This window comes from Lissotriton vulgaris, chromosome 8 (genome assembly GCF_964263255.1).
Source record: "Lissotriton vulgaris chromosome 8, aLisVul1.2, whole genome shotgun sequence".
Taxonomy (NCBI): Eukaryota; Metazoa; Chordata; class Amphibia; order Caudata; family Salamandridae; genus Lissotriton; species Lissotriton vulgaris.
In genome coordinates this window covers 407,946,731-407,970,122 of record NC_141696.1, presented here as the reverse complement: position 1 = coordinate 407,970,122, position 23,392 = coordinate 407,946,731, and the positions used below count along the sequence as shown (strand labels likewise).

General features: G+C 47.0%; 1 protein-coding gene across 1 annotated transcript in view; it reads right to left on the bottom strand.

The window, feature by feature from the left end:
• Positions 1-23,392, bottom strand: part of VWA3B (von Willebrand factor A domain containing 3B) — a 981,637-nt gene that overhangs the window by 73,343 nt on the left and 884,902 nt on the right. The window contains exons 30-31 of the mRNA XM_086934174.1: positions 7,499-7,615; positions 7,274-7,395 (exon numbers count right to left, since the gene is read on the bottom strand). Coding sequence (XP_086790300.1) covers positions 7,274-7,395; positions 7,499-7,615 — 239 coding nt within the window. The remainder of the gene's footprint in view (positions 1-7,273; positions 7,396-7,498; positions 7,616-23,392) is intronic.

Sequence of the window (23,392 nt, the reverse complement as noted above, 5' to 3'; positions counted from 1 at the left end):
CTTCATACATATGGCCCTATATCTCTCCACCTACTCTCCTTCCCTGAACCGATAATTTGGGTGGGGGACTTCAATCTAGTATTGAATCCACTATTAGATAAAACTCCTAATAGTCGCCCCCTTACCCGCTCTAAATCTAGAACCTTTTTGTTGAACTCCATGAAAAAATATGGATATGTTGACATCTGGAGAGTAAGGTCAGGTTCCCAACAGGGCATCTCCTTTCGGAATTATAAATACCACCACCAGTCCAGAATTGATTTTGTATTAATTAGTCAAAGACTGGTGGACTCAGTCAAGAGTATAATGTATTTTCCACTACATCTTTCTGATCACTCTGCGGTGTTTATGGTTCTGATGGGGTTTTCTAACGTATCCCTTACAAGTTGGTCTTTCGACCCCTCTCTACTCACACACCCTGATGATATCTCTTTTCTCAAAACTGAAGTTCAAAGTTTTATGAGCATAAACATTGGTTCGGCGGCACCTGGGGTCGTGTGGGACTCTTTTAAGGCCTTTTTAAGGGGTCTTATAACTGGTAAGGTTTCTTACCGGTTGAAACAATATAAGGAGGAAGTTGCCTCAATTGAAGCAGATATTACTAGAGCACGGCTAGTTTTTGATACTAATGCTGCCTCCACTGACTCGGCCTCAGATTCTCTTCATAATAAACTATTAGTTTTGAAGGGAAATTTGAGCGCAGTTTTGGATAAGAGAGTTCACCAAAAATGGGAAGCTAGTAAAATAGCCCATTTTCAGTATGGTGAGGGGGCAGGGAAGCTACTGGCCTGGAAGGCTAAAACAGACAAAGCCCGTAACAACATTGAGTCAATTAATGTCAGTGATACTATATTTTCCTCCGATGAGGATATTTGGTGACTTTTTAGAGAGTTCTCTCAAGAAATATACCATGACGATAATAAGATCAATCCTGAGCATATTAAGGGCTGGTTGAGTGGAATTTGCCTCCCGGCCCTTTCTGCAGAGCAACGCACATTTCTTGATAGTGATATCTCAGAAGAAGAGGTTAGGATGGCCATCCGAAATGGTAAGAAAGGGAAGGCAGCAGGACCCGATGGGCTTCCAGCAGAAATTTTTAAAGCTTTAGAACATGAACTAAGTACCCCACTTACCATTTTATTTAATCATATCCTACAGGATGGCCACCACCCCCCTCTTTCATGGGATACTGCATCAATTACCCTCATTTTGAAACCCGGAAAGCCAGCCTCCAGTTGTGGGTCATATAGACCTATCTCAATCTTAAATGTAGATTATAAAATCTTCACTAAAGTACTTGCAACAAGACTGGCGATGGTGGCCCTGACCTCCTACATTACGTCCAGAAGGGGTTTGTAAAGGGGCGCCACCTGTATGAACTGACATATGACCTAATAGGTGCCATTGATATGGCTTCAGCTGACTCTCTTCCGTTAGCAGCTCTAACGGTAGATGCCACTAAGGCCTTCGACAGGGTAAATTGGTTATACCTGTCAGAGGCCTTGGCCAAGTTCAACATCGGAGAAGGTTTTCGGCGTGCGGTCAGCCTACTGTAGCAGAGCCCCACTGCTTGTGTTCTGGTTAACGGTGCACTATCGGACCCCTTTAACATCACAAGGGGGACGCGACAGGGTTGCCCGCTCTACCCTCTCCTATTTGACTTATATATAGAGCCTTTCGCGCAAAGCTTGAGGGATGATAACAATATTAAACCTTTTATCTATAGGGGATGGGAGAGGAAAGTGGCCCTGTACACCGATGATGTGCTTATCTTTTCTTCTGAGGCCCATACTGCACTTCCTGCTGTACTTAACACTGCTCTGGAATTTGGGGAAGTTTCCGGATATGAGGTTAACGCATCGGAAACTGAGATAATTGTCTGGAACGATGACGACTGTGATATTAGCATTCATCCTGGGTCTAGCATGCGGTATCTAGGCCTCAACATTGTGAAGGATATTAATCAAATAGTTACAACTAACTTCTCAGCTGTTGCAAAGGTCTGCCGCAAACGTATGCAAACATGGGCACAACTTCCTCTATCGTTGATAGGAAGAGTCAATTTGATCAAAATGACTATCCTACCTAAAGTTTCTTTTTTATTTAATACTATTCCTTTACATTTTGATTCTTCACTGTTAACGAAACTGCAGGCAGAAATTACTTCTTTTATTTGGGATAAGCGTCTCTCTAGAATAGAGTGGAAGAAACTTAGGAGGCGTAGAGAGAAGGGTGGGTTGGCAGTCCCGGACCTGCAGATGTATGCATGGGCTTTCCAGCTGTCTCATGCTCGGATGCTTTTAAAGATGCCTGTAGATCTCTGAGTTGGTTCTTTATTTTTTGCCTTGCTTAAAGTGGAAGGAATTAGCCAGACAGGCTTTTTGTTCAAATTTGGTAACCCCAAATTTTTAAGAAGATCTAATTGAAGATTTTGCAGGGCATGGCAAAAATGTGGGCCAAGTTAACAATGGTAATAAAATTGTGTTACTTTGGCAGTAGAACACCTCTATGGGGTCTTCCTGAGCGTCCTTTTTGGTTGAGTGATAGCCTAGCTGCGCCACTAAAAGATGCAGGGTTGGAAGTTTGGGGGGACCTATTTATGGAAGGGGACTTACTTTCATGGGAATGTTTAAGGAATAGGATCGGTCCCAATCTCTCAAGGTTCAAATATATGCAAATTGCTAGTTGAGCCCATTCGTATCTCTCCCCGCCTACCAGACTAAATAGGTTCCCTATCGGAGGTCATAGACAATTAGCAGATCTACTACTAGACAAACCCCCTGCAAAGAAGGAGATATCCCTTTGGTATAACATGATCCTGGAAGAAGTTGATGGTGAATTCCTGTTACCGGAAGATCTTTGGGGTTATACGTGTGCAGATCGCAATGTACAGAATCTCTGGACTGCCTCGTTTAAAACCTTGTGGGACATTGTCAAGCCAGCTTGGTTGCATAGGAACCATCTTTTTATGCTCCACAGAGCCTATTATTCTCCCCTTAGACTCTCAAAGTTCTCTCAAGGGAGCTTAGTGGCTTGTGCTAAGTGTGGGCTAGTTGCTGCGTCTGATGTACATATGTTCTTTGAATGTCCCTGCCTGGCTTCCTTTTGGGATCCCATAAAAAACACACTGTCTATAGCACTTGGCGTGCAAGTAGTCTTAGATCGCCCTCTGGTGATCTTTGGGATTTTGGATGGGGTTCAGGGTCAGGCAAAAAACCTACTATTTTATTCCATCTTACTTGCAAGAAGGGAGATCTATAAAAAAATGGAAAGACTCTTTACCACCATCTTTCATTGATTGGCAGATCTCAGTTTTACAAGTCTCCAAACTCGACCTAGCAAGATCTGTCAATCAAAATAAAAGAGCATTCTGGCATTTGTTGGTTCTGGACTATTGAATTGGTCGGGTTTTTTTTTTTTTCCCCGGTCCGATGATTACACAGCTGTGGTTTACCCAACCCGTAAAGCCCTTTTCCGGCTGGAGATTCGTAAACGAATGGCTGTACTTCCTACTCGTACGTAACCTTTATTTTTCGATCTTCCTGGTTTCATTGGTGTTAATCCCTGTGGAAACGTCATATCTGAGGGATATTGGTTGTCTGTCTTGTGAGAAGTTGGCCTGATATATGATGCTCACTAGTTCTAGTGATCACCTTGTATCAGTCCAAACAACCCTTATGGTGATTGGTTGTAAGTCAACCTTATAGACCAGCTATCCTAGTAGCGTGGACAAAAGCAGTCTTTAGGCTGAACTCTTTATGGCATGTGAAGCCAGCTGTTTTACCACATATAACCTTTGAATACCAAATGAAAAGGACACCACACAGGTTGTTATGAAAATAAACAGTTATTTATTAACTAACATACACCTCTGAACTCTTTATGAGGTCAGAGGGCTAAGCACATGACAAACCCTTAGGGAAAAATACGTTTAAGTTGCACGATTTACAATGGTGCCCTAGGGGCACGACAAACCATATACTAAGTAAGTGGAATGTGAAAGTCAGGTAAAGGAATGGAGCTGTCCAGAGATTGTAGGATCGCTGGGACCAGGCTATACTAACTTGAGGTGAGTAATAGGAGGCCCACGGAGCGCGTGTGCAGAGTGTGAACTCACACGCGAGATGCGTACAAACGTCTATGGACAGTACAGTTTAAAGAAAAGGTGAGTACGGACGTTCCTGACTAGATAGGACTAAAAGGACAATGGAACTGGACACTAGGAGAGTCAAGCTACCCTTGAGCACCGAAATGCTCGTGTTACCTCACCCACAGGCTGCGGGTGCATAGGTGCGAAGTCGTGTCGGGTTTCCGCGTCGAAGTCTATGGAGCCTTGCAGAAAGATGCTGCAGACGACCAGGAGGAAGATGTCCGGTGCAATCCAAGGGTGGATTGGTGAAGAGAAGAACCTGAAAGCAGAGGGGACAATGTTCAAAGTCACCAGTCAGTGACTGGAGTGGAGCCAGGAGTGGAACCAGATGTCGTCGTCGCGATCAGGTGAAGGTGGACGCTTGTCTCAGCAGCCATGTGGACCAGGCGGTGTCTTCGACAACCAGGATGGAGGCACGAGCTGTCCCGCGCAGGTTCTCGCTGTCGGCGGTGTCGTCTCCGGATTCGGCTTCAACAGGCCTTGGCAAAGGCAACCCACGCGGTGAGTGGAAACGGCGTCTGGAGTGGACCAGGAGGGTCCGGGGTGCTCCTCTTTTGGAAGGGAGCAAGGGCCAGTCTGGAGCAACCAGACCAGCAGCAAAGTTGTCGGTGTTCATCGTCTAGGAGGCCACAAGCCAGCCGGCAAGTCACCAGACAACGCGTCGAGCAGCAGGCAAGCAGAAGGGCCCCACGCAGATCTCGTGGATGCTGGAGGGCTGGTCTTCGGTGTAGCAGCTGCTCTGGGTTGGGGCTTCTTAGTCCCCAAAGCACTTGGATGAGGATACCTCAGGAGTCGTGCTGGAGCGAAGTGCTGCTTCTTTCAAGATGGCCGGTCCCACGTGTCTCGTCGCACCCACGGTTCTCAGCTGTGCTGGAGTTGCAGGTAGAGGTCGGAGAGGTCTGGGAATCCGGGTCTCGTCGGGCTCTGAAGTCTGGATCCTTTGCAGGAAGACGACAAAGGGAAGTCGCGGTATGCTGATGGTGCCTGCAGATGCAGGGTGGACACTTCTTGCCCACAAGGGAGATTCCTTCTGTCTTCTGTGGAGCAGAACGTCGAGGTCCAGAGTTTCTTCTTGTGAAGTTGATCAGGAAAATCTAATTTGGAATGGGACCAGCTCCTACCTTTATTCTCCTAAAGGGGGCTGCACTACGACTAGGTCCCTCCTCTGGGTGGGACCAGGAAGGGGGGTGGTTACACCCCCTTTCCTTTGTCCGGTCTTGCGCCAGCTCTGAGGCTGGAGTGCCCCAGGAACTGGTTCTGACTGGTGTATGCACAGGACACCTTGTGTGCCCCAGGCATGTCTCATTCCTTTCAGCCCTCGCCTACCTAATACACAAAATCCTGTCTGGGGTGGTGCTAGCACCTCCCAAGGCAGGAAACCCTTTGTCCGAGCCTCCCTCGCGGGAAGGACTCCCAGCAGCAGGAGGTCAGACTTGTGTCTGTGGTGGCAGCATCCATTTTGTGATGCTGAGGCTCGAGTTAACTTTAACCGAGGTTCACAGTTACACACATGTCGTGTCCCTCTAGAAGGGTGGAATGGTACCCCCGTCGCCAGAATTGGCGAGGGGGTAGTATTCCAATTCGTATGACACCTTACTCGACATGTTTTGATAATGCTATACCAAAGTTAGCATTTAACCGCGAGATTCATAATGCACTTAAGAGTATATGGTATAGCGTTATCATGGAACAGCTATTAGGACTTGGTTCCGCAAGCTGAAAACGGGCTCAGCTCATACCAGAGCACCATCTCACATAATTCCAAGCACTCTACCTTCAGGATTGATAAGGCCTGCCATAGGAGTGACTGATAGGAATGCATGTGTCCATTTTAGGGTTAGATATAGAGATACTATATCTAAAGCAAAGGGTGATTACACCACCTTGCCCCAGCTGTCGTACAGCCAGTTGTGTCAGATTTGGTTGGCCAGCCAGGGGTGGCATAATACATGCTGCAGCCCCTGGTAGGCCCTGGGTACACCTATGCCCTGGATACCTAAGGTATGCTGTACAGGGACTGATAAGGTGGCCCAGTACCAATTGGTAAATGCACCTAAGGTACATGCTTGTTAATTTAGAGAGAGAACAGCTAGGCTGTGGGTCTGATTAGCAGACCCACAGCCAGGGAAAGTCGTAAACCAGTGAAGAAAAAAGCAAAAATCGGGGGTGACCATATGATTGCAGACCCTACTCTCCTACATGTCTCACCTAATCCCTGCCAGTTCTATAACTGTGACAGTTTTGTCATATCCCGTCGGTGGTTACACTGGAAACCATGGTCAAAAATGAGGACCAAAAAGCAAAAAAAAAAAAAAAAAACATGTTACCAAATCGCAATTTGTGCTTTTGTACATGTGAAAAGGCATTTTTGCAATTGGAAAAAGTGCAAACCTGTCTCTTTTCGACCACCAAAACTCCTGGTATATATTTGCCCCTTAATGAGAATTTGTACTTCTGTCTCCATGAAAATCCTGGCCCAAGTGGGATGAAAACAAGGATATATTTATTGAACCATTCCTATTTTCAATCCGTACAGGAAGACACAAGTCCTGCAAACAAACGACTAAAGCAGAATCACTGGCGCCAAAATCTCCACCCTACACACCTTGCCACACCTCATCTTGTGAAATAAGTCAGCCTACGTGTGTGACAGACAGTTTGCACAGCACCGTAATCCTGTGTAATATTTTGTTCCGTTTGTAACATGAGCTTCATAAAACAAGGGGGGGGGGATTGTGCAATGAAGGTGACACTTCTTGGAATATGAATTAGCTGGGCTGATGTATCTTAATGAGTCATTAGGACAAGCCTTCCTCCCCTGAGAAGCACTTACAGTGTCCCGGTGACCCGAGAATTAGTCAGTTAATCAGTGTGAAGTGTTCTGCGCGCTCTCCATATCACAGCTCTTCGTGCAGTGTGCTGGGGCCTGGAAAACGGAATTAGATGTACTCTAAACTTTGATGATTTTTTTTTACAAGGCCATCTTGTTCTTCGCTCTCTTCTATTATCTCACAATTGTTAGTCCTTTCCGTAAAAAAATGCCTTTATTATTTTTAAGCTGCCTTACATAGAATGGCACACAACAGCATCACAGCTTTTTCCACAGTCTTTGCAGGACATTACCTTAACGTCCCTCCCAGAGCCTTCCTCGTCCGAGATGATTTCATCCATCCGGATCCTCGCGACCTCGCCCGTGTGGCTTCGCAGACAGTACGTGTGATCGCCAAAAGAATAAACAATTGATCCTAATGAGAAATTTGAACATGAATATGATTATGGGCCAGCAAAGTTATTTTGCATAGTATAAATGTTGCTTCCACAGTCCCAGGCGTGCGGTAAATAGCTCACCTTTGCGGTACCATCCATTTTGCGGACTGCGGAACAGTACCACCTGTCCAGGCGTTAAGTGCGTTGCATTTATTCCACAGTTTTTTTGTTCGGCTCCATCTGGGTTATCATTGTCAGCTGTGATAAGGGCAGGAGCAAGAGAAAAAAAAGAGAATCAGTGGGAGTCTGTCAGCACTACTACATTTTTTGTCTTTTTTCACAAATTCTCATTGGATGGAATCGTTTGGCGCTGTTTTTGTAAGCATAATCCTTGCTACTTAGAAGGTTTTTGATACATTAGAAAAAGAAAGAATTTAATAAATGTGCTGAATATATTAGCCGTTGGTGAAAGCTGGGTGGCTAATGATTGTGAAAAAAGAATGATTAACAGACTCTCAGGAGCAGACCCCAAAACACTGGTTCGCGTCCTTTACAAACTGGGCCGGGGCGGAAGGCACGGCGCTCCACCGGGAAGAAATAGCGGGCCTGCGGCGGTTCCCGATAGCCCAGCTCTGGGATGGCATCCTGGGGTCCCTGAAGGGGGAGGGCATTGTCAGGGGGCTCACGTAGACTGGGTGAAGCCGGAGGTGGGTCACAGGGGCTAATGCTGTATCGCAGGAATCATCGCTAGCGGCGCCCCCCCCCCCCAACCCCCCCCCCTGACACAGACAAGTAACAGCCAGCGCGTAAACCTCGGATACGACCCAACGCCCATGCAGGCGCCCATCAGCGGCCACCGCCCAGCAGCGCGCCCCAAGCTCAAAGCTGCTGACATCGCCCCGCAACCACACTCCACCCCCCCCCCCACCCACTATCACATATATGTTTACATGTTTGTAGTATCGGACCCCTGCTCACGGACGGTGGCCTCTCTGACCCCTCGTGTTGAAGTCGGCAGAAGCCGCTGACGGCACTACAGATGGCGATTGCAGGCGTAGACGCTGATGGCCACACCGACGGCGAGGCTCCTCCACCTGAATGCCACATGCTCCACTAACGAGACCGGCGACCGATGACACACCATGGCCCGCAGGGGCTGTCCCACTCCAGGTTCAGGCACACTTGCGCACGCACACCTCTGACCTCCAGTTGCACTGTGACAGCGTCGGCAAACACCACACCGTTCAGAGGTGGCACCTACTAACACCGTGCCAGTGGGACGGACTTCGAGTGGGGAAGCCGCGATAGGAACATTGGGACATACCGATACGAACTGTTTTGTTTAGTTTGCCGATTTCCTGGCTCAGTTCTAGAAAAAAATGAAAAATAAGACGTCATTTATGGACTTTTCCTTTCTTGACTTAAGAAAATGTGACTATCTTCTCCATGTCCTAGCACACCGGGGACACAAGGGACGCAATGACATGCCCCTTTTTTATGATGGCCCACACCCCCACGATTCACCGTTCATTTGCAGCCGGCCCGCAGGGTTGTAGGCTTTGCTATGTGTACTGTACCTTTGAGCATTAATAAACGTCTTTAAAAAAAAAAAAAAAAAAAAAAAAAAAACAGACTCTCAGGAGCAGATTTACAAAAAAAGGGCCGCAGTGCAGCAACGCAAGCCCTTTACGGCACTTTTAACACACAGGAATGCGACATGTTTACAATAATATGTCGCATTACTGTGCTCTCCCCTGCGCTGGCACACAAACTGCTGCCATGCACCGGCGCAGGCACACTTGCAAGGATGCCTGCATCAAGCGGAAATAGTTTTTGTGCAGGAAAGGTCACCTTCCTGCACAAAAACAATCACTACAGTCATTTTCCTCTTTCAATGTGTGCTGTAGAATGCAGCACGCATTGAAAGAGAAAAAAACGAGGAGAAATGAAAACATTTCTCCTCGTTGCACCTTGCAACGCCACCCCTAGGGTGGCATAGCATTCTGACGCATTTCCAGGTTCAAGATTCATCGTAAATCTGGAAATGTGTCTGGTTCCATGGGTGTTGCGTAGGAACACCCACAGCGACACCCATTGAACTCCCCTTTCAAACAAAGTGTTGCGTGTAAAGGGGTTGTATTTACAAAGACAGGAAAAGTCACGCAGGGTGGCCATTCCTGTCCTTGTAAATATGGGGACGTGAAATGCGCCGTCGGTGCATCATGAAAAGTGACGCACTGGTGGCGCAAGGGGCTTGTAAATCTGCCCCATAATATTTAATATTTAATATAAGATTATTATAACACTTGGACTCACATTATAATGAACAATTAACCATGCACCTACTGAAAGCGCAAAAAATATGTACCACCTAAAAATAGGATTATGTTTTTGGTCAAAATTGAGTGTAATATAAATTTCCACAAATACACAGAGAGGCCCGATAATGGTCTTACCCGACCTTAACATGGACCCTCTGATTTCCACTTCCCTTCGTCTGCTGTTCATTATCATTAATAACACTAAAATCCTGGTGGCTATTTTAGCACGTTGAGTGGATAGGGGGACCCTTTTTGGTCCATCCTCGTCATAATGGATTTATATTTGGCATGTCAACTGCTTGAAATCTACTGAAGTCCTTTAAAGTAATCATTGGATGTAGGAGAGTGGGAATTCCAGTGATTATCACACTGGATGCTGAGAAGGGATTTGACTCTATGTCACTAGCTTGTCTATTCCAGCTTTTGCAGAGGTTTAGATTTGACCTGATATTTAACAAATGTGTGTGTCTGTTGTAAAGACAGCCTATGGACAGGGTTCAAACTAATGGGGAGCTCCTGCCTTTACTCCCTCTCCACTGAGGTATCAGGCTAGGTTGCCATATATTTTGTTGCTCATTGACTTGGCCATGACACCTTAGGGAATCACATAGTGAAGTTCCTGATGCATCTCTGTGCAGATGATGTTTTATTATGTATAACACACATGAGGGAAACACTACAAAGAGCAAAAATCTTGTGGAGCACTTTGGTGGAACAGTTGTTCTTGCGATTACTTGAAATAAGTCAGAGGTCTACTTCTGCACTCTGTATCTGTAAATGTAGGCTCTCCATTCCACTGGGCACCTGACTCCTTTAAGTGTCTTGGTGCACACATGCATAGGCATTAGGCTTCAGCCTTATCATTAAGTGAGTATTCTACTTTGACTCATGTGTACTATAAGGTAGATGGAAGGATTAGGCCCTGGGTGTTCATTGTAATCAATGTACCGCATCTAACGGGATAGCTTCACGCACTTTGATTTTCACACATTCCTTGCTGTTTTGATGGGTTTTGTAAGTTACCCCATATGCCGAAAGGACAAACCAGATTTAGAGTAGCGGCTGATCAATCCTTTCCCTTTTTCCTGATGTCCATTATGCTTACTGATCCCACCCAGCTGTTGCGTTCTTCAATTACAGAGGGATGCCATTTAGGAATTCTCAGCTTCCTAATGCTATTTATTATTCTGCCTTCCCTCTGGCGTCTGTATCTACCACTATGAGGAGGGATTCATTGATTGTTGGCGTAGGGCTAACGTGGGCTTTACAACAATAGGAAACATCTTTGAGGACTCTATTCTGTGTTCCGCGATGGGTTCACACCATAATCTGTGGCAGTCTATTGATGCCAATATCCTGTACCCCCGTTTGAAAACTAGCTTGTAGGCATGGTGGAAGGCCACACTGTGCATGCTTCCTACTGACTCGTTACTACATTTCATATTGTCATCTTGTGGAGGCCACATAGTCACAAATATAACATTTTCAGCAGCTTTCGTTTTGAAAGTCAACAGTGAGGAAATCCAAAATGGAATGGCCATGATCTGTGAAAAGCTTGACATCTATTGCAGGTACGTCGCTGAGCATAGCAAGGGGCTTCCATAAATGCTAGATCCCAGATGGTACAATGTCAGGAGCTGTGGATAGCAAATTTATCTCACCTTTCACCTCTAACTGTCCTGGATGTGTGTTCCAGGAAACAGGAGTCTTTTTTTGTGTTTGACACTGTAAGCTTTCGGAACTGCAGTTTTGGAAGATATTGCTGAAGTTACAGGTACTTTGGTGCTGCGTGACCCTGCGGTGCTACTACTGGGTCTTCTACCAAATCAGACAGTTTTGTAATCCTGTTTCATTGGGCTTGCGCTTTCACCGTCTAAACGCCATATCACCGCCACTGAATGAGGAAGTCTTCCTCTGAGTATGAGACATGGGCTTGGATCTAGCAACCCATTATGAACATGAGAAGCGCCTCTAGGGCTTAGGCAAGCCAGAGCAGAGACTGAAAGATATCTGAAGTGACTATCTAATTTACTAAACTCACCGGACTGTTGACACTGTTTCAACTGAGAATGGTGACACACTTGGAAAAGGGTGGAGTTAGTCAAGGATCCTTTGGGTGCCTACTTCAATAACGTCAAATGCTGCACCTTTCAATGGTAGAAGCCGATTTTTGTCTGTTATGCTGAATGTGATCTCACTACAACATTGGACTGCAGAATCTTGACTTATTTTTTTGTTTTATATTTGCTTCACACACTGTGAAATGTCGAAGAGAGCTAGGTGGAATGAAAGTTGGATCTTTGGTACTATGGGAGTATGCTGGAGCTTTGTCGCAATTGTTGCATAGTTAAATATTAAAAGTATAAAATAAAAAACATGAATTTGCCCATTAGATGTACAGCTATGGCCGGCAACAGTGTGTCTAGATATGGTGTTACACTAACTTTTACTTTTACGAGAAGGGAAAAGTGAGTTGAGGGCTTCGAGAAAACGGAACATGCTGCGGATACATCTCAACATGATCAAAAAATTCAATGACAAATTCAATGGAAAACCTATTTATCGGTATCAAAATAATTAAGTAGTTTACATTCAATTTTATAGGCAGTGAAAAAGAAGCAAATAGATTTTGCACCTTAGTTGCTTGTTACCTAATATATTTTTGGGTATCTTGTAGATATTAATAAACTTTTTTGCCTCGACCAAATTCGTATAAAATAAGAAATGCACATTGGCCGTCAAGACTACATCAGCGAGTATAAGAGTTTGTTAAATCAGCTCAAAGGCTGGAGTAGAATCGAATATGTTGTGACAAAAATGTGTTTTAACTCCTTAGTGAACCTGAAGTCACAGAGGTGGTTCAAGAACAAATTCTTTAGAAACACTGCCCAGATAGCTTCAGTTTTACCATGCAAAGTAGGATTCTCATATTATATGTAGCATAATGTGGAGGTTGTCAGCAACACAGGTCACTCCAATAAATATCAATATTTACAGGGTAAAGGGATTTCAGAGATTCATTACAACATATTCAGCACAATCAGTCATTATCTTGTTTAATGAAATTTAGTATAGTAACTTGGAATACTTGTATAATAACATTTAGACATCCGAGCATTGTAGTTGCTCACTGATAAATACGTAGCAATGTAGAATTAACATTCCTCCACAGATTGTTATACAGTCTAATTCATGATTTAGTGTTCAATGCCTCACTTTCAGTTGTTTTTATTTGGTTCATATTATTTTAGACTAATTCTCTTCTTTAGTAGGAATTTTGCTTGGCAACATAAAAAAAAACAAGCATTGGCAAAGCCAATAGGTCTCGCCTGTGGGCCCAACTGGCTTTGCAAATACCTTTTGGCGAATCTATACAGCAATGGAAAAATCATTTTAGGCTGATACTGTACAGCATCAGGCCGAAAGAAAAAAAAGCTGTGATAACACGGCCACATCATTTTGTAGCTGCGTGCATGCATCATGATGGATGCATAGACATGTCATAATTCAAGCATCATTATACAAGTGCGCGCATGTATCACCATGCATATGCAAGGCCACAAAAGGATGCAGGTGCCATTGTTTTTTATTTGTCAATTCAAGATGGATCAGCAAATAAACAAAAATTGCATTTGAGCCCGGCAACAGCTGTTTTTGTAAAGCAAAAGGGCTGGTAGCAACTTGCTGACGCTCCCTCCAAAAAACATAAAATAAAAAAGGAACTATGAGGGTCAGAGGAGTGGGTGGGTGGGAACAACAGGAAGTGGGCAGGGGGAATAAAAAGCAATAAAGCCAGGTGGTGGGGGAGTGGAGTGAAGCAGCACATGAGGGAGAGAGTACAACAGGGGTTTGGGTAGGAGCAAAACACGAGGCAGAGAACGACACAGAAGGCACTGGAGTGCGGGAGATTCACACAAGAGAGAAAGAGAGCACCATACAAGAGAGCAACATGGAGCATGCGGTCATGTGTTGGCCAGGGGAGAAGCACACAAGGGAGAGAGCTGGAAAACACATTTTGTTTTTTGAGTTTTATATACCACGAACTTGACCAGAAGGTATCAGGTATGAGAGCGCTTTACATGAGCACCAGTTGAGTTACACAAGGACGCAATAATTTTTGTTAGGCACAGAGAGATTAACAGCCTGATTCATGAAGCAAAATTGCGAGCGCAATAGCTGCGAATATGCTATTGCGAGCGCAATTGACAAAATCGGTATTCTAGAAGAAAAATGCGAAATTGCAAACACAGAATAGCGAAATCGCAATAACATTTGCAGAATCCCGGCAGTAGACCATTAGCGAATCGGAAATTGCGAGAAACCACGGATTCTGCGAATAAAATTGCGAAATCGCAATACAATCGCAATCGCTAATCATGAAAAAGCGCAAATAGCGAAGAAACCCTAAATCGCTGATTGCGAGGCGCAATTTAAGGACAACCCAAAGCAGGTGGTAACCATCAAAGCCATTGGAATTTTTTTTGAAAATCCGTTGCCCAATCAGTAACAGGTGCAGGCCTGACCAAACACACTTAAGGAGATGCAGCATCAGCATAAGGAGTCTCACAATGCCAGGACTCTACATGGTGGTCAGGCGGCGAAGGCTACAGCGAGCAGCACTGAGGAGACGCAGAATCCAGGAGAGGATATTCCGCCAGCGGGTCACCCTGCTGGGCCAAACCAGAGAGCAAATATACGCAAAGTACCGCCTGAATGGGCCAATGATCATCAAGCTAATTTAGGACCTTGACCCCCTGATTCAGCACTCAACAAGGCGGACCAATGCCATGCCCACACATGTCCAGGTATTATGTAGCCTGCACCTTCTGGCCTCCGGGAGCTTCCAGGGGATAGTTGCGGCTGCTGGGGGAATATCCCAGCCCACCATGTCCCGCTGCCTAAGGAGTTTCCTAGACGCAATGCTGACCCAGCTACACCACCACATCAAATTTCCCACCAGCCAACAGGATTTGGATGAGACCAAGCATCAATTCTACAATGTTGCGCATTTCCCACATGTGATAGGATGCATTGACTATACCCACATCCACATCTGCCCACCAGCTGCAACAGAGTACATGTACCGCAATCGCAAGTCCTACCACTCCCTCAACATCCAGATGGTGTGCAATGCTAAGACATACATCACGGACTTTGTGGCACAGTACCCGGGGAGTACACATGACTCCTTCATATTCCGGCACTGCGGCCTCCACACACGACTGGCCAGGGGAGACTTTGGTGAAGGACACCTACTTGGTAAGTACACTTGGCCCACAATATTACACTGTGATGAAGTAGCTGCGCTGCACAGGCACTCACCCTCTGCTCCTCTCATTCAGGTGACAGTGGCTACGCCCTCCGTGAATACCTCCTCACCCCATACCTCAACCCTGCTACACCACAGCAACGGCGCTACAATGTAGCACACATACGCACAAGGAATTGCATTAAGAGGACATTTGGGCTACTGAAGAGCAGATTCTGCATACTGCACAAGACTGGTAGGGCCATGTACTACAGTCCTGATGTGTGCTGCCGCATTGTGGCTGTGTGTGCAATACTACATAACATTGCTACCAAGCGCCGGATACCTGTAGAGATCTCTGGCAGTGAGTCGGAAGGGGACGACCGGCCACATGCACATGTGCGTCATGCACGCGGGGAGAACCCAGCTGAAGGACACAGACGCCGCAACCACATCACAATGAACAGTTTCTAGTGCACCCACTCCCCTCACCCAACAAATCACAATTGCATGCCAATGGAAATAATGACAGGAGACCGATGTAGGATGCTAGAATAAATATTATTGTTGAAGGCACAATAATAATGTAATTTTGCTATTCTTTACATGCAAGCAGTATTGCGCCATACTGCTCCAAACAATACACAGGACATGCTTCTATCATCAGCATGTCCCTGCCAATGTACAGTTAAGTCAAGTGCGCCTCCGGCGCACGGCACCCAATCGCCTCTCTGGCTCTTCCTCTGGGACGGCACGTGACCCTGCAGTGGGCCTGGTGCTGCGGCGTAGCACACCAACCTGTGAGGCAGACAGGCTGCTGACACTGGAGGTGCCCTCACTGGTGTCGTCCCCACCAACATTGGCTGGCCCAGTAGGATGTAGTGCCAGTACGGCACTGGTGACCTGCTCCAAGACTCGTGCCACATCCTTGCAGCATTGCACCATCTGCTGCTGCATAGCCAGGGACCGACGTGAGAGCTGGGAGGTGGCATTCCCAATGACATAGTTTGAGCTCGTGGAGGCTGATAGCCGCGTAAGTAGCTGGTGGTGGCGGCGGCGGGCGGTGCGATATGAGGGCCGCAGTGTTAGCCTCCATGGCAGTTGTCATGCGCTCTATCCTGTCGGACACATTTGCAACATTGTGGCCAATGTTGTGGAGCTGGAGTTGGATTGCCCCTTGCCGTCGTGCCTGCAATTGATGGATGCACAGCATCCGGCGCTCTATGCTGAGCCCTGGCACGCACACAGCCATCCCCCTCCTGCCGCTGCGTGCTGTGCTCTGCTGGCGATCCCTGCCATGCCTGCTGTGCTGGCTGGCCACAGTGGGTGTGCGCACTGTCACCGCACTAGCAGCACCAGATGTAGAGGGTCCCGCTGGTGGTGGTGTTGCGGTTGTCAATGGTACAGCGCCTGATGGTGCTGGCGCAGATGGTGCTACTCTGGCAGCAGGGATAGGTGCAGCGCCTGATGGTGCTGGCGCAGATGGTGCTGCTCTGGCAGCAGGGATAGGTGCAGCGCCTGATGGTGCTGGCGCAGATGGTGGTGCTCTGGCAGCTGGGATAGGTGGAGCGCCTGATGGTGCAGGATGTGTGGCTGTTGGCACCTCCTCTGCATCCTCTGGTGCCTCGTCTATGAGCAGCCTGTCGCTGTCGCTGCTGTTGTTGTCAGCGCCACCTGTGAGGGGAAGTGGACCTAGATTAATTGCATGTATCTGTCACACGTCCAGTTGCTACATGCATGCTGGCTGACATTCCCTGACTGGCTGTGGCATTGCGTACTTTGGGACATGTCTGGCTGCATTGGGGTTTTTGTACATTGTGGGCAGACTACATGTCCCACAATGCTTTTGGGCATGACCTAATGTGCATGGATTGCATGACTTGGGATGATTATGGGAGGCTATAGGGTCATGGCCATTGTTAGGGGACAGGGTCGCAGTCGCATGCCACTTACCTTGGCTGTCTTGGGTGGGTCGGGATGAGTCCAGATTGATGACACCTATGCACGCCTCTCGCTCAAGTGTGTCCTCCACGCGGTCCTTCAAGGGGGTGTTGGGAGGGACTGTAGGATCTCCACCTCCAGTAGCCAGGGTCTCGCCCAGCCTCTCTGCCACCCTCTCCTTGGCACGACCTCGGAGGTCGAACCACCTCTTTTTCAGCTCCTCTATCGACCTGTGTGTCACGCCCATAGCGTTGACTTTTGCGCCAATCCCCAGCCACCCTCCTGGAATCCTTTCCAAGTAGTTTTGGGTGGTTTTCAACCACTCCGTCTATCAGGTGCTCCAACTCCTGCTCCGAAAATTTGAGCTTCCGCTTGCGCCAGGTGCCACTGGGCCCTGGTGCTGCATCCTCTGCCATTGCTGCAGTCACAAAAGTGAAGGATTAGTAAGTTTGGAGGTGTCCTGGAAGGAGCTCTGTGAGATGCAGCCTCGAGATCTGCCTCACTGTTCTGAATGGGGGTGGGAACTGCCTGCTTCCTGGTTGTGATGTCATCACTGTGCTCGAAATGCGACTTCCCGTTTTTGCGATCTCGCTAATTGCGAGATCGCATTTAGCGATCTCGTAAATTGCGATATTGCAATTTCTACACGGATTTTGACGGAAATAGCGATTTTTCTGCGATTTTTAAAAATCGCTAACGCTTTTTGCGGCCGCGTGCGAATCACTTTATTTTCTCACAGATTTTGATGAATGCCGGTCTGCGAATTTTAAATTGCGATTTGCTGTCAATCGCTATTTGGAATTCCCAGAATTCGGTTTTCATGAATCAGGCTGATTGTGATTTGCCCAGAATCACGGGATGTTGAGCGTCATTGCGGAGACTTGAACCTGGTTCTCCAGATTTGAGATCAATCGCCATAGCCGTTAGGGCACATCCTGTCCAATCCCTCCTTTTGAATATGATGCCAGATGCCATACTGGACTTCTATGATTTTTAGGCATCTTAAGCTCCCTCTTCTTCTCTTTACATTGTTTATGTATCCCTGCTTTTTCATACATATTGCATAAAAAGTTACAAAGCAATGAGATACTGTTCACAGTGAGTATTTTACGCTGGGTAGCGAATAAAGGGAAGGAGGACGGACAGGTTGGCTGGGCTAAAGCATCACAGCTCCCATCTACAGGTGAAATGGAGTGGCAAAGCCCTGAGCAGAAAAATTGATGTACTGGGAACAGATTGGAGTGGGAACACGTGAGGCATGTTCTGTCATTGGGTCATTACACAGTGATGAAATGCTGCTTGAAGAGATGCGTTGTGGAAGAGGAAGTAGAGAAGGAATGGAGCATGGCATTCCTGGACCAGGTGCAAAAACAACAAGGTGATGGATGGAATGCTTGAATTAATCTCAGCCACTGGCAATCACTCTTGCTCACCCACCATGCCACATGAGTTTGGACCCAGCCATATGTAAAACAGTCTTGACCTTATTCCTCACGGGAACAGTCAAGCCCACACTGCTGGTTCAGGTCCTCCTTGAATCGAAACACAAACAACCCAGGGCCAGCACTGGGGCACATCTGTTTGAAAAGACATGTCCTCACATTTAGTATAGTGCCCTGCTGTAGGGTGACATACCTATACTACATGCAGTGTATGTGGCCAAGGCACACATGGATATGTGCCATGTCGTGTTTTCACTTTTGTCTGCACCAAAACACGTAGCCTGCAGTGGCAGTGTGCATGCATTTGATGAGGGGTCCTTCAGGGTGGCACAATTCATGCTGCAGCCCTTAATGTCCCTCTTCAGCCTCCTTCTCCTAGATACCAGGGGTACCACTTACTAGTGACTTAGATGGATTGCTAACTGTATTGCCAAAGGGGGTACAATTCCACAGTTATTGAGAAAGAGATCTAGCACTGAAGACCTTGTTAGCAGGAACCTAGTGCTTTTCCAGTTGAAATCACATCAAATACCCGGCAAAACATTTGGGGGTGACCATGTCAAAAAGGAAACTTTCCTACACCCACCATGCTACCTCAGTTTGGACCCAGTCATAAGCAAATCAGTCTTGACCCTGTTCCTCATGAGAACCGTCCAGCCCAAACTGCCAGGCCAGGTCCTCCCTGAACTGGAACACAAGCAACCCAGATTCAGGTTCGCCCTTGTGCAGGGTTCTTCAACCAAGTATAGCTTTGTTCCAGTGGCACAGTGAGCCTGGGATCCACATCTGGGCCCAGAACACATTGTGTCACTGAAATCAAGCAATACCTGGCTGAAGAGCCCTAACTAGGCTGGGATCGGTCCTAGGTTGCTTGTGTTCAGGCTGGACTGATCCCATTGGAGCAAAGTCAAGATGGATTTGCATGTAGCTGGGCCCAAACTAAGATGGCATGGCGTGCAAAATAACAGTGGGTTGGGATGAGGACCCAAGTAATTACCAAAGGCTGCAATTAATTCAAGCACTTCATCCTTTGCTTTTTGTATACTTAAGTGTGTTTCCCTATGTGAGATAGGTATGCACACTGTATCACTGGAACCAAGCTCAACCTGGCCGATGAGCTATAACTAAGGTGAAACAGGTCTCAGGCTGCTGGTGTTCCGGATCAGGGAGGATCTAGCCTGGCCGTTTGGGCTGGACTGTTCCCATTGGGGCAGAATCAAGGCTTATTTGTATATGGCTGGGTCCAAACTGAGGTTGCATGGTGTGAAAAACAATGATTAACCATGATGTGGGCATGAGTATTCATCAGTGGCTGAGATTAATTTAACAATTCCATCTATCACTTTTTTTGTACACTTCAATGTGTCGGATTAAGTTGTATGGGTATGCCCAGACGTGGGTCTGGTGCATACTGTGTCACTGGAACCAAGGGATGTATGACGTTACAATCCATACTTTTACAATGCATACCTTTACAACGCATTTTTTACAACGCAACATCCATTACAACGCATTCCATTACAGCGCATGCCATTACAACGAATTTTTAAAAACTACCCTCACAACACATTCCATTACAAAGCATACCATTACATTGCATGTATGGTAAGTATTGGATAGTGTAGGGGTAAAAATTACTATTCTAATTCCAGGGGGGTGCAACAATAGGGTAAGTGTCGGATAGTGTAGGGGTAAAAATTACAATTCTAACTCCAGGGGGTGCAACAGTAGGGTAAGTGTTGGATAGTGTAGGGGTAAAAATTACTATTTTAACTCCAGGGGGTGCAACAGTAGGGTAAGTGTTGGATAGTGCATGGGTACTATGTTTTGTGATGGTATACGTTGTAATGACTGCGTTGTAATGACATGCGTTGTAGTGGTATGTGTTGTAGTGTCATGCACTGTAATGGTTGCTTTGTAATGGCATGCGATGTAATGTATGTTGCGTTGTAAAAGTTTTGTTGTAATGATAGTGCGTTGTATAAGTTGCGTTGTAAAGGTTGTTTCCCGAACCAAGCTATACCTGGCTGATGAGCCCTAACAAGGACAAACCAGTCCTAGGTAACGTGTGTTCTGGTTCAGAGAGGACGTGGCCTAGCAGTTCGGACTGGACTGTTCCTATTGGAGCAGATAATGACTGATTTGCATATGGCTGGGTTCAAACTGAGGTGGCATGGTGTGCAAAATAAGGATGGGCTTGGAAGAGTCCTGCAGAATTACCAGTGGCTGGAATTAATTCAAGCATGCCATCCATCATTTTTTTTGAATACTTTACTGTGCTGCCCTAAGTGAGAGGGGCATGTCAAGACTGTGCACACTGGTTCACTGGAACCAAGCTATATCTGGCTGTTGAGCCCCAGCTAGGGTGAAACCGGTCCTAGGTTGTTTGTGTTCCAGTCAAGGGAGGACTTATGTGCAGAATGTTTGCAATACTGCTTTGAAAGGTCTGAACTCGTTTGCATGGTGACTATTTCACTATCGCTAGTTGTCCACCTGCTATTAACATTAGCTTTTTGTGGACATTGATATATTTGTAACAATGGCGTTTATGAAATGGAAGATGATGCTAGTTGGGGATGACAAGTATAGGCCGATCTCGCACTTCTGATTTCCCCTTTGTTGTTTTTCTTAAAGGAGTTTAATACGGGGGGGTGATTGCAAGCTGTTTGGTTGGAATCTGTATGTTTGTACAATGCACTGACTCTGAGTAGCAGTGGATGCTGTCCAATTGCCATGTCTTGGAAATATAATCTGGACCTTTCCTCTACCTTAAAGAACATAATTTGTGACACAAACCTGCATTGAGTCTGCTGGTGATGCTTCTGAAATGTGGAGCTTTTCTCCTGGCTATGAAGAAGTTTGAAGGAAATGTAAAACCAGCTAGTCTTTAATTCACACCCACAACTTCCTAGAAAGTCAAGGTCTCTGAGGCCAAGTTTCCATTGCAGATCAAGTACCCCGTATCCTGGTTAGCTGGGAACATCAACACTCTCTTCTTTGTTGGTGTGTAGTTGCCCCTGAAACTACAGGGGCTGGGAAAGGGTATATCATGCAGAAATGCCTGCCCTGCTGATGCTGCTGACCATTCCAAAGATTAAGCTCCAAACCAGCCCAGAGAGAGGCACATTGAATACCTTTCTGCCCTTCACCAGAGTCTGTCCACTTTGGGAGTTTGTTTCTTAAAAACAATTTTTTGTCCAAGCGGGTGCACTAAACACCCAGTGGTCAACATTCAGAAGCTTCACTGGAGTCATCGGTGCAGCTCCTCATCTGGTGACTCAGAAAGCTCAGACTGTCTATTGGGGATCTCTAAATCTGACTGAGATTGGACGAGTTAGCCTCAGCTGATCTGGTGCGCTGGTCGCCAGGTTCTACTGGACTTTGGTGCAGGTGAGCTAAGAGGTGAATGTGCCTGGCATGTACATACTCCCTCTCTGAATCAACTTTTTTAGTTTTCGTCTTCGTTGATCTATTTTGTCACTGACACAAACACCTGGTTGGCCTCCACACTAACTGGATCGAGAGATGGTCTAAAAAGTCCAATGTAATCTATTTGGGCCTTTGGGCTTGCACAATGTTGCTGCTGGTCAACATAGCCTGCATTTCCTCCATCATCGAGTCTAGTCCACCTACGTGGGAAGCTGATGATCCGGAGCATCTAGAGCCACCAGTTTGAGAAACATCCACCTGTGAAGAGACAACACAATCTAACCCTAAACCAGGATACAGGGGTGTCATCCTGGCAACAGTAACTTCCTTTCCAGAACTTGAAGTTACTGTGCATTTCATCTGGAGGGGACCAATGCAATGATTTCTAATTGCCATTGTGTTTTCTTGGACTCAACTTGCAAACAGGTAGCATGCTGAAAAGAAAGAGGCTGTGAATCTGAGACAAAGCAACCTTTTTAGTGGCACATTTGCGAACCTCCACAACACAAGCTTGTGACCCTAAAATGTTAGCCATTACAAACAGTATATGGTTGCAAACAATCCATTGTTCAAATACCTGCTGGGGGTGACCCACTTGTGGGACACCCCCGCGCCGCGCGGCCACCAGCTGCTGCGTGTGCCCCCAGTGCCTGCCTCTGCCTCAGCGCCGGCCTCGCTGCCGCCTTGAGCGATCCCCGTTGGTTTTGACCCGTTTTTGCCCAACATTTGTGCTTGTTTCTTTGTGTGCCGTCAGATCGTCAGCTTATCTGTTTTCCCCCGTTTTGACCTGAATTTTGCCCGACATTTGTGCTTGTTTCTTTGTGTATCGTCAGCTTAACTGTTTTCCCCGTTTTTGACCTGTATTTTTGCCTGTATTTTTCTGTGCCGTTTCCTCTTAGTGTGCTGACCCCCATTGTGCATTGTGCCTGTCTCCTTCCTGTTTGCCCGCCTACCTCGCCGCCCTCCGCTCTCCCTCCCCGCTCCCGCTTCCCGCCACCGCCATTAGCCCCGCCCCTTTCTCTTCTGTTCCCTCCCCGCTCCCGCCTCCCAGCTGCTCCGCCCACCCGCGCACTTGGCCTTAAATGGCGACCGTGCGACGCAGGTGAGTGTGACCCACTTGTGGGACACCCCCGCGCCGCACGGCCACCAGCTGCTGCGTGTGCCCCCAGTGCCTGCCTCTGCCTCAGCGCCGGCCTCGCTGCCGCCTTGAGCGATCCCCGTTGGGTTTGACCCGTTTTTGCCCAACATTTGTGCTTGTTTCTTTGTGTGCCGTCAGATCGTCAGCTTATCTGTTTTCCCCCGTTTTGACCTGAATTTTGCCCGACATTTGTGCTTGTTTCTTTGTGTATCGTCAGCTTAACTGTTTTCCCCCGTTTTTGACCTGTATTTTTGCCTGTATTTTTCTGTGCCGTTTCCTCTTAGTGTGCTGACCCCCATTGTGCATTGTGCCTGTCTCCTTCCTGTTTGCCCGCCTACCTCGCCGCCCTCCGCTCTCCCTCCCCGCTCCCGCTTCCCGCCACCGCCATTAGCCCTGCCCCTTTTTCTTCTGTTCCCTCCCCGCTCCCGCCTCCCAGCTGCTCCGCCCACCCGCGCACTTCGCCTTAAATGGCGACCGTGCGAACGTGCAGCGGTCACGCGCAGCGGGCGCGCCGAT